This window comes from Haliotis asinina, chromosome 14 (assembly GCF_037392515.1).
Source record: "Haliotis asinina isolate JCU_RB_2024 chromosome 14, JCU_Hal_asi_v2, whole genome shotgun sequence".
Taxonomy (NCBI): Eukaryota; Metazoa; Mollusca; class Gastropoda; order Lepetellida; family Haliotidae; genus Haliotis; species Haliotis asinina.
The window spans coordinates 50,738,918-50,751,147 of record NC_090293.1 but is presented as its reverse complement, the minus strand read 5'-3'; the positions used below and the strand labels follow the sequence as shown (position 1 = coordinate 50,751,147).

The 12,230-nt window shown below is 40.2% G+C and overlaps 1 protein-coding gene across 1 annotated transcript; it reads left to right on the top strand.

Moving 5' to 3' along the window:
- Window positions 1–1,297: 1,297 nt before the first annotated feature.
- LOC137261089 (KICSTOR complex protein ITFG2-like) lies at window positions 1,298–11,703 on the top strand. Its single transcript, XM_067798761.1, has 12 exons — window positions 1,298–1,515; window positions 1,921–2,016; window positions 2,529–2,570; window positions 3,372–3,443; window positions 3,553–3,655; window positions 4,856–4,995; window positions 5,857–5,987; window positions 6,792–6,949; window positions 8,345–8,448; window positions 8,864–8,981; window positions 9,209–9,385; window positions 10,204–11,703. Exons 1-12 carry the CDS (start codon window positions 1,417–1,419, stop codon window positions 10,269–10,271), a joined length of 1,308 nt encoding a protein of 435 aa, XP_067654862.1. The 5' UTR covers window positions 1,298–1,416; the 3' UTR covers window positions 10,272–11,703.
- The last annotated feature ends 527 nt before the right edge of the window (window positions 11,704–12,230 follow it).

Sequence of the window (12,230 nt, the reverse complement as noted above, 5' to 3'; positions counted from 1 at the left end):
AACAAATGTCCACGTATACACTTCTGCAATATTTCATTTGCCATTGACTATGATCGACAAGAGACATCCAAGTACTGGTTGGAATAAGATTAATAGCTCTGATGATTCGGATTTCAGACAGGTAATGGGAGTGTTGGAAACATCTGATTCAGAGTTCGAGCCTCGTTTTGCCCTGATAATGCTTTTAAGCACCACTATTTCACCAAAGTTGTAGAATGCACCATTCTGGACGTTCCTCCCAATTCAAGATGGCTGGCAGTCAGACGTAAACTGAAACATGTACAAACTACAAAGCGGTGTAAAATTCAACACTCATGGAACACTCAAACTAGTGGTTGATAACATGATCATCCATCAACACCGTCACCTTACAATGAAATGGCCAGATGGGTCTCAGAGTGTCTTGCACTCGATAGCGTTAGACTTAACACACTTGCTCCCCTAAGAATTTGTATTGGCCAATGCCACTTCAAATTTCAACACACGGAATCTTGAAGTCAAAGGTAAACTATGCATTTTTAATATTTACTAATCCAAATACGAATTTACTGCTATTTCGGTTTATAAATGACATGATGATACGATCCTGCGAACGAATTACACCATAGGACATGTTTAGTGCAGATTTTATTTCTATAATGCATAAACATCACAACGTCACATATCTACCGATATTAGGAACTTGGGGTCTGTGGGTACTTCGTTTCGTAACTTTAATAACAACTCTTTGGACAGTAGTGCATTTATAACACTCTATCACGCATACATACCTTGAGTTCGTTATGTAGACACTTCCATATACATGAACATTGCTAATGTCGTTGTCCCATTACTTCTACAATAAAGGAGCATAGTAGTGAAAGTCCTCGCCCGTCACGCTGAAGATCCGATTCCCGACCAGTACAATGTGTGTAATGCATTCCTGGTGAATTATTTTTTGTGTGTGACCTGGTGTACACAGTAAAAAGAATATTCCCGAGAGAGCCTACCAGGAATATCAATGTGCATTATTAGTTATTTGTTTACCATAAGACAGTTTTTACCTCAAATATTAATTTTTGACACGTTTTGTTGAGTCCATATTATAAAAATAAGTGAAACGCATACTTTAATTGATCGCTAACGACATCATGGAATGCGGTACCGGTAAATACATGTAACCAATAGGCGCCTGAAGTATTGTTGTGCTGTTTCTTACCAAAAAAATTATTAAAGTATTCTGTCTGACGAAATAATGTAAAGCTCTCATATATACGGATGCAGAGAGGGTAAACTGTTTAGCGGGCGAAATCTGCACAGACGTTTGAGAGTTGCCTCCCTTAGATTTCCTTCTGCTCCAGGTCGCAGTACAAATTTCTACTCATGTATCCGAATTTTGATGGACACAGAGAGTGACAGCCGTCTCCTGCATCCATCATGTGGCGCACTGTGTCCTTTGTTGAACGGGTGGAAGTAGAGTTTTCAGGGAATTTGCTCAATCAGGCGATGGTGCTTGGCGATGTTGATAACGATAAGGTAAACTGCTATTTTTTTGGCTTGTTGAAGTATTGTAAGTGTAACTTTCAGAGACACTTCGACGATAAGAAAGATTTGTACTTGGAAGTAACTGCTTTCGTCGAGCATACATAGCGTAATTGATGCGTTCATCACAATGGAATGATAATGACTAACACTGTAGGTTCAGACGTGTTTGTTTTGTTGGATTTGGAAAATTCAAAGGTTCTAACTCTTACACTTAGTGAAGGCTAAGTATTTCTAACTTTGACTGATTCAATCAAATCATGTTAAATTGTCGCTGCATTGATCACAATGGAATGATAAAGTCTGTAACACTCTAGCCTAAGAAATAATAATAAACACAGTTATTGCATCTGATTGTTAGCATGTCTGACTGCTGTATTATGCTTCTTCTGTTTACAGTATAATGAGCTTGTTGTGGGGAACATCGATGGAGACTTGTCAGTCTTTAAGGGAAGCAGTGTCACACCATGGAGAAAGACCTCAGATCTTGGAATGGTTTGAAGATTAGAATCACTTCTATGAAAGTAGACATTAACATTCACTGATATTAAAGTTTGAGATAAAGGGTCTCCATATGTAGAAAATCCAGCTAATTTTTGGACCAGTGACGTGTAAACTGACCAAATTTTTGAAAAACGCAACTATTCCCTGTAAATATTCACATATTAGCAGTCATGTACCTTTGCATATTTCTCCCTATTTCTCTTTTAATGACCTGAGAAATGATACCTAGTAAAATATTCATGTCATTTGTTTCTCGTCCTCTGTACATTGGTAATTCTTTTCCAGCTAGTCCCTTAGAATGTGCTTTGTATAGGGACCCTTCAGTAACGTCAATAGTCTGAAGAATCATTTTTGTTATCTTTGTGTGTACCTTTTTTGTTAGACTTCATGTTTCTCTTTACATATACCCAACCATTTTTCAGCGATAGTTATGCATGTCAAATGAATTACCGCAGTGTCATTTCAAAGATGATCATGATGAAATGTTTTGTTTTTTCTTTCAGATAACATGTATAGGACTAGGAGATATATGCAATAAAGGAAAGGTAATCATAATTTGTTTCAAGCAGAAGGAATTCCAGAGGACACTTAACACTGACATATTTTAGGCAGCAGAAGTAAGATGGAAAGTGTACTTGTCATAATAACATTAAAAATGAAACTGAAAGAAGAAACATTTACTGTTTCTTGTTCCCATAAAGATCCAAGTTATAACTGGTTTTCCGCATCTAAATCTTGTCATAAGAGGTAACATAAAATGCTTGCTGCAAGTAATTGTCAACATAACGTACCACATTCACTAGATGAAGTGTCCACCTGATCAGCTGCAAGACAAGTCTCTTACTAATCCTTGTGACCTCTGAAGATCCCGTACAGAATTGGTATTTATGCTCCCATACTTGTTGGCACTGAATAGGATGTGGTTGTCGTATGTTATGGTTTTCCAAATGTGTTCAACAGTGTTTATGATGTCAATCCTTAGATTATCTAGTTTAGAGTACTTTAGACCTGGGCCTAGACTTTCGAAGCTCTCTTAGCACTAAGATAGTTGTAAGTGCCATACATTAATATTAACTTAAGACCATCTTAGCGCTAAGAGAGCTTAGAAAATCTAGGCCCAAGATCATATAGGTGGATTATTGCTGAGCATGGCATAATGCAACATGTAAACTAGTTTATGGGACCATACCTGTGTTTCAAGGTTTCAAAACAGAAGAAATGTGTGATGTAAAATATCACTGATACTTTTCAAAGCAGCTCTGCACTCAACTAACTCACTCATTGCCAAAATCACATTAAACATATGATCATTTTTGTTACATTTAGGGTTGTTGTCATGGTTTCAGAACAACCTGGTTTGTCTGACAGCTGAAGGTTGGTGCTACATCTTCGATATCAGACCGGAGGGAAGTTCAGAGGTAGGTGTCTGTGTTACCAGTGCTTACAGTGTAACACTAAGGTTCTGTGTCCTTGTGTAATGTGATTTGGCATCACTGTCCTCTAACTTCTCATTGCATATGTTGGCAGTTTCTCAAAGAAGATGAGAGTGATGTTGACATTAGAATCCTCAAGCCTGCCTACACACAGCACCTCCCAGCCAACAGCAAGGTGATGCTTATAGCCGATACAGGTAACTGTCATAGCCGATACAGATAATTATTACCCTTAAGAGAAATTTGTCAAATTGTGATTGGTTAATAACCAAAGCATACGAAACCATGAAGGCAGATTTGCGTGGGTGTACGAACCCTACATCCCATCAAATCTGTCATATGACACACTACATGGGGGTTGTACAAATGACCTTGACCTTAGATGGAATGTGGCTGCCAAACCACTGATTGCTTCGAAATTTTAGAGTTGACATATACAATTAGTAATATAAAAATAGTAATAAAATTATTGCCTTAATTTCTTATTTGTTTGTGTCAATAAATGTATACAAAAAATAAAATGTTTCTGTATTTCACTTGCCGTGTAACAAAACTTCAAATTTCATCATTTTTATCAGAAACTAAGCCATCCCGAGTTATCACCCTTTATGACCATTCAGGAAATATCATGACCAAACATTTTTGCATCTCATTTTGCTGAATGTTGCTGTGTAAACATAAACTAAACTAAGAGATCTTAAGGGTAATAAATTTGTCATATGCTATTTTGTAACAGTTTACTGGACTGTAGTACCCTTGTAAATTTCATGTTTACTTTGGCTGTGCCTCAGGATGTATGGAAGGATCTTACAGTCACATACACAATTTCAAAACACTGTGTAACTAATACTGTCATAGCTGATACAGGTAACTGTCATAGCTGATACAAGTAACTTTCATAGTCGATACAGGTAATGGTCACAGATGATACAGGTAACTGTCATAGCTGATACAGACAACTGGCATCGCGGAAACAGGTAACTGTCATAGCTGATACAGGTAACTGTCATGGCCAATACAGGTAATTGTGCTAACCGAAATGGGTAGCTGTCATAGCTGGTACAGGTAACTCTCATAGCCGAAACAGGCAACTGTCATAGTCAATACTGGTAACTCTCAAAGCTGATACAGGCTACAGACACATTGACAAGCTGATACAGGCTACAGACACATTGACAAGCTGATACAGGCTACAGACACATTGACAAGCTGGTACAGGATACAGACACATGGACAAGCTGATACAGGCTACAGACACATGGACAAGCTGATACAGGTTACAGACACATTGACAAGCTGATACTGGCTACAGGCACATGGACAAGCTGATACAGGATACAGATACATGGACAAACAGGGTAAAGTTATGATTCACTTTTTATTCCCATGGTTTCAAGATGGTGATGGCCAGACAGAGTTAGTTGTTGGATACTCGGACCGAGTGGTGCGAACTTTCCGATGGCAGTCAGGTCTAGACAGTGATGCCTACTCCACTGGACAGTTCATACAGCACCAGAAGTGGCAGCTGGCTGGCCAGGTGAGCTTTACACTAACATGGTGAATAACTGTTGATACAGTACCAACAACACCAAAACTGAGAGTTGGCTGGCCAGGTGAGCTATACACTAACATGGTGAATAACAGCTGTGCCTTGTACAGTGTTGCATCTGGACAGCATAATTGCGTAATTTACTCAGTTTCAGTTAACAAAACGCAATTTTAATTTTTGATGCGCCACATGTCACACAAAATTAATATTATGTACGCAGTTTTGTACTAATGATGTGTAAACTTTATAGTTATTATCTCCAGGAAATTATCATTAAATTTAGTACTGAATATTTAAACTGAACGACAAACAAATTTAGGAAAACCCCAATGCTTGAAATTTATACGACCTTAATACATGGCGAGAAGTAATAGTTGTGCTAATTGACTGTCAGATATAACGCCATCATAACCCAACCAATGACAGTGAGCAGAACTAATGGCGCTCTCAAACATGGCCGTCATATGTCAGCATAGTTAAAAATATTACAGAAAGTTTCAACAAGTGGGACTTTGAATGTTTCCTCAATAGCAGTGATGTGTGAGCCTAAGAAACGATGCATTATCGACTCTTTCATGAAAGATTATGTAAGAAGAAATGCCGATACGAATGCCGGCACATGCCGATGGAAATTTGAACTTAGTAAATGCTTCAAGTCTCATTTTGTTTCGATTCCTACAACTCCAAGGATACCCGCATTTGAAAAGTTGATGAGTTGCATAACCCACATTTGGTAATTCCAAGAAGCAGTTTTGATTTTCTTTACTCCTTCACAGTACTGTCATTGTTTACCAGTTGTTGCTACATCGTTGGTATATAACCTGTTTGACCCATTCCCTTTTTGTGTAGATTGGATCCATTACGGTGAACAGTTGTGGTGAGGACAAGCCTCAGCTGCTGGCGTCCCAGCCAGGTGGAACACTGGTCACTCTGCTGCAGGGGACCAACATCAGGATAGAGCAGCCCCATATAGAACACAGGTCAGTCCCACATAGAACACAGGTCAGTCCCACGTAGAACACAGGTCAGTGGTAGTCTCATATAGAACACAGGTCAGCCCCACATAGAACACAGGTCAGTGGTAGTCCCACATAGAACACAGGTCAGTCCCACATAGAACACAGGTCAGCCCCACATAGAACACAGGTCAGTGGTAGTCCCACATAGGACACAGGTCAGTCCCACATAGAACACAGGTCAGTCCCACACAGAACACAGGTCAGTGGTAGTCCCACATAGAACACAGGTCAGTCCCACATAGAACACAGGTCAGTGGTAGTCTCATATAGAATACAGGTCAGTCCCACATAGAACACAGGTCAGTCCCACCTAGAACACAGGTCAGCCCCACATAGAACACAGGTCAGTGGTAGTCCCACATAGGACACAGGTCAGTCCCACATAGAACACAGGTCAGTGGTAGTCCCACATAGAACACAGGTTAGCCCCACATAGAACACAGGTCAGTGGTAGTCCCACATAGAGCACAAGTCAGCCCCACATAGAACACAGGTCAGTGGTAGTCTCATATAGAACACAGGTCAGCCCCACATAATTTTCTATGTGACACATAGAAAACAGGTCAGTCTAACACAGAACACAGGTCAGTCTAACACAGAACACAGGTCAGTCTCACATGGAACAGGTCAGTCATCTACAGAACAGGTCAGTCATTCACAGAGCACAGGTGAAACAAGAAACATCAAACTCTTCAACCAGAGAGGTTGGATGGTCTAGTGGTTAAAGTGTTTGCTGATCCCACCATATTCTGGGTTCTATTCCAGTGAGGAATCTACTCAGCAGTCCTTTGTGTACCATCCCCTGGGGTCCTGCAGAGCTCGTAACAAGGAAGTGTCAACCGTCATTGTTGGTGGAATAAAACGAGAGAGAAAGGAAAAAGACGACAAAGCATCTTCATTCTATGCCCTGGCCACTCTAGATGGTAACTGTCAGTGTTTTGACTAACCCAGCAGGCACACAACATTGTTAAAATGTTGTAGATCTGTGATCGCTACTTTCAAAAACATTATATCTATGTTCTATCAATAATATCTGATGCTAATGCAGAATCATCATATCAGTATCATCAGAGCTTTCAAATCCTAAATGAGCAAGGTATATCATTATTCGGCCTTGACTGAATAGTTAAAGTATTTTTCACATTCATGTGCATAAAGTTCAGATTCTAATTAAACTTTTAGGGTTCAGATTAGATATCATGTGTACCCCTCTAGTGTGTAAATAAATATAACTCATGGAAATACCCAGATAGGCCTGAACCCCATAAGTACTGGAGTTGTTTCAATTAACTCTTGACTGGGGGTGACATGATATGCTTTTGCCACAGTACACTTGTCTGGGGGTGACACGGTGTGCCTTTGCCTCAGTACACTTGTCTAGGGGTGACACGGTATGCTTTTGCCACAGTACACTTGTCTGGGGGTGACACGGTGTGCTTTTACCACAGTACACTTGTCTGGGTGTGACACAGTGTGCTTTTACCACAGTACACTTGTCTGGGGGTGACACGGTATGCTTTTACCATATCACACTTGTCTGGGGGTGACACGGTATGCTTGTACCACAATACACTTGTCTGGGGGTGACACGGTATGCTTTTACCATATCACACTTGTCTGGGGGTGACACGGTATGCTTGTACCACAGCACACTTGTCTGGGGGTGACACGGTATGCTTTTACCACAGCACACTTGTCAGGGGGTGACACGGTATGCTTTTACCACAATACACTTGTCTGGGGTTGACACGGTATGCTTTTACCACAGTACACTTCATGTTACATTACATGGTCTTCAGTTCAGTCTGTATCGATTCAGTAAATATGAGATATAATCATAATGCAGAAAAATGGCATGAAGAACCAAACCTTACATTGTTTAATAAGGCCAGACCAGTTTTATTTCTTGTTTTATGGAGTTTTGTCCTCAGAAAACCTGAAGGCAGGAGGGAAAATAAATAAATATACAATCACCAGTCAAATTAATATACCTTCTAAATGTTAAAAAGTATTTTACTTCTGGCAAAGTGTATGTAGGGGAAATCCAATTACAAAAATTATTTATTTTATTTTTGGAGTGGGAAAAATTGATTTTTTTTCTTATTCTTGGGTCCATAAAACAAGACATAAAATTGGCCCTATCCTAACTTTGAAAAAAGTAACCACGGTCTTTATTATTTTCAGTGAACAAAACTGTCATATTAACTAGATAGAAATGGTGGTATGAGAACTGAAAATACCAAATTCCAGTACTGGCAGCAAAATACCGCAGTTCTACTAATACCACAGTATATCGTTTCATCCCTGCTTACTTACAGGCAGCCTTGTGCTTGTACAGTCTGACAAGACCGAGTCGGACAAGATCGTGTGGTCACTACAGGTTGATCATCAGCTGTTCTCTCTCCACAAACTGGACGTTACGGTCAGTATATTTCATGAAATCTAAAGCCTTTACTACCACATTTGTTACTTCTCTGATAATGGGGAGGTGGGGTAGCCTAGTGGTTACAGCGTTTGCTCATCATGCCGAAGTTCCTTGTTCGATTCTCCACATGGGTACAATGTGTGAAGCCCATCTCTGCCGTCGCATTGCTGGAATATTACTGACAGTGATGTAAAACTAAACTTGCACACTCATACTTCTCTAATGATAATTAAGATGTGTGACAGTATGCATTGGATTTGGACAGCCATGGTACAGTCATGTCTCAGAAGAGACTATTCCAGATGTTGTCTGCTGTCTTCATTGCAGGATATATTGTTATGGTAACCATAGTCTTGTTGCTATGGCAACAGCAAAAAAATGTGCACTGTTGAATGTGGCTTCTTGTCACTAGGGTAACAATCGTGAGGAGGTTGTGTGTTGTTCCTGGGACGGCCAAACATACATCGTCAACCACAGCCGTGAGGTGGTGAGGTACCAGTTTGAGGAGAATGTTGCGGCTTTCTCTGCAGGTAGGTCTATGAGCATCAATAGCTCTGAAATCTTTGATGTCAACAAATTTTGTTAATGCACAAGTACAAGTTTGAATTGTTCAAGGCTTGGAAGACATGTCAGTATATGCTTAAGTTGCCCCAGACACATTGGATTGTGTAATTTTAGCAAAGCAGATGTAGACATGGGACAGAAGAATGTTAGCTTTTATTGCAAATAACACGCTGATGTTCAGCATATGTTTCAGGTTTCTTTGCTCTACCGGACCAAGGCAACGTGCCATGTTTCGTGTACGCAACGTTCAACAACCGCATCTACATCTACTACAACATCAGCCTCCCCGAGGTAGAGTCCACCAACCTCCTCACCGTCATGGGCAGGAGAGACGACACGCGACAGCTGCTGGCCAGGATGAACATAGATCGTATGTTGACGTTTATGAAACAGACACCTATAGCTCACATTGGTTTGTTATATTCAGACGAGTGTGTAAATTAGTAGGTTGAATTTTAAGCCACTTTTAACAGTGTTCCAGCAATATAATGGCTGGGGACACCAGAAATGGGCTTCACACACTGTATGCATGTGGGGAATTGAACTTGGCATGACAAGCAAACACTTTAACCACTAGCTCACCCACCACCCTTCTTGCTGGAAAAGATAATTAACAGGATTGGGTACTCAGACTTCATTGGTGCCTGTCAGATGGTGTACATCGATGTTCAATATGCCAGTAGGTAGTTTGTCTGGTCCAGATTTGATAATTTACAGACCCATGGCCTAGATTTTTGAAGCTCTCTTAGTGCTATGATAGTCAGAAGTGCCATACATTAACATTAACTTACAACTGTCTTAGTGCTAAGAGAGCTTCAAAACACTAGTCGTTCAGCTGGAAAGTTGCAGAGTGTGGTGTAAACACACTGACTGCCTATCATCAGTATACTCTTAGTATCAATTACCACATTGAGTTATCTTGCACCTACATCAGTGGAATTTTTAAGCAAGTCTCACATGTTGGCAAAATATGCACAATAAACAAACGTTTCCTGTCATATTTGGGCAGAATTAATACAAGTATACTCATGATAGGCAATCAACATGTTAAACAACCAACCAGAATAAAGAATTACAGCTATATAGGCATTCTCCAATAGTGAGATTGGTCTTTGATGGTGCATGTTGCCAAATAGCTGCAAGTGTTCTTTCAACCCGCAGTGATATTAATTATTCCTGCTGTTTCAGCTAAGCGTACCGACCAGTTGCGACAGCTGTATCACTGGGTGCTGTATGGCTTCCACGGCAAGACATGACCAACCAAGCAAATGTACATCTAGTAGTGGAAGACATGACCAACCGAGCAAACATGCATCTACCAGTGAAAGACATGACCAACTGAGCAGACGTACATCTACCAGTGAAAGACATGACCAACCGAGCAGATGTACACCTACCAAGGGAAATTCACAAGTTTCTGGATACTTACTGCATGATATTAAGTTTCCATGACAACATAAATGGCCATAAATGCTAAGTCAGTGTATGAAATAAGCCAAAACCCTAGCCAGACATCCAAAGAAAATTACTCAAATGTACGAAACATTTCCTAAAATTTTTACCAGACCAGCGGGCTGGTCAGCGGTGAATTTAGACAGCCCTTCACAAATACAGCATGCCTCGGGCTAAGTGGGTGACCACTGGCTAGGTGCATAGGGTGATTGACAGACTGGCATTCTCAAAGTAAGTGAGAAATACAAAATACAACTTGATGCATAACAACTTCTTTATTGCATAGTGCGTTATTTCTATATTCTTACATCATCGTCAAACTAATCATAATTGCAACTGTTCATTGACTTCTTCTTGTTATTGTTTATATGATGCTTGTCACTATACATTCTTGGGCATTGGGGTGGCTTTGTGGTTAAAGCGTTCGCTCACCACACCGATGACCTGGGTTCATTTCCCCACACGATGACCTGGGTTCATTTCCCCATACGATGACCTGGGTTCATTTACCCACAGGGTACAATGTGTGAAGCCCATTTTTGGTATCCCCACCGTGGTATTGCTGGAATATTGCCAAAAGCAGCGTAAAACCATACTTACTGATTTGCTGCGTATACAACTCTACCTGCATGTAGTCGCTGTCATCTCCATAATGGTATAAGATGTGCAACGAAATGTCGCTCTACAGCAATAAACAAGAAGTTGTTATTTATAGTCTCATTTTTTGTTAGATGGTGTTTCCCTTGACATTAAATCAGTTGATCATGCTCCATCCCCCAGTATCATGAGATGATGCTTAAAATAATCACTGGATTGTTTGGTCCAGACTGGAATTCACTCATAAAATGCTCAGAAGCATTTATATCAACAGAAATTTTGAATATGTATCATGATCTTGTCAACAGCATGCATTTCCCTGTCCGCATTGCCAAAATCCAGTTTTTGCATATAGTCAATGATGTCTGTTTTGACCATTAAAATGGTTGTCAAGCCTTATTGTGTCTAACAGTCATGTGTTGACGCCTCTTCTACCCCCAGGACGACTTTGGAAGTGCTTGATTTGACCAATTTAATTTTGTCAAACTTTTTTGTTAGGATGAACACTGTTGCCATGGAAATTATTGATTTGTTTTCAGTGTCAGAGTGATTGATAAAATATGAAATGCACTTACTGTCCAGAGAAGGTTATGGATTGTATGTATATTGTATATATATGAATAAAACACCCAAACTTAAGAGACTTACTTTTAGCTCACTTGACATTGTCAGCGTCTTCTTACCTAGTGAGGCTTTCTGTCACTCTCACCTATGATGATCCACGTTAGAACTGGTGTTCAGCAACCCATGCTTGTGAATCAGAGAATCGGGTCCTCTGGTGTGCTGACTTGGTTGACATATGTATTATTTCCCAAATGCATACAATGATGCTCATGCTGTTGATCACTGGATTTTCTGGTATAGACTCGATTATATATTGACTGCTGCTATATAGCTGGAATATTGCTGAGTGCAGCATAGCATGTATTGTCAGAGGTTGTCATACAACCGAGACCACACATCAGTACTAAACAATACTAAGACTTGTTAAGGCAGCAGTGTGTCAGAGTGAGGAAGTGGAGTAGCCTATTCATTATACGGTCTCCTCCTCATACAGGTTATCATGCAGGATATCCGTGTTCAATTACTCACATGGGGTACAATGTGTGATGCCCATTTCTGGTGCTCCCTGCTGTGATATTGCTGGAATATTGCTAAAAAGTGGT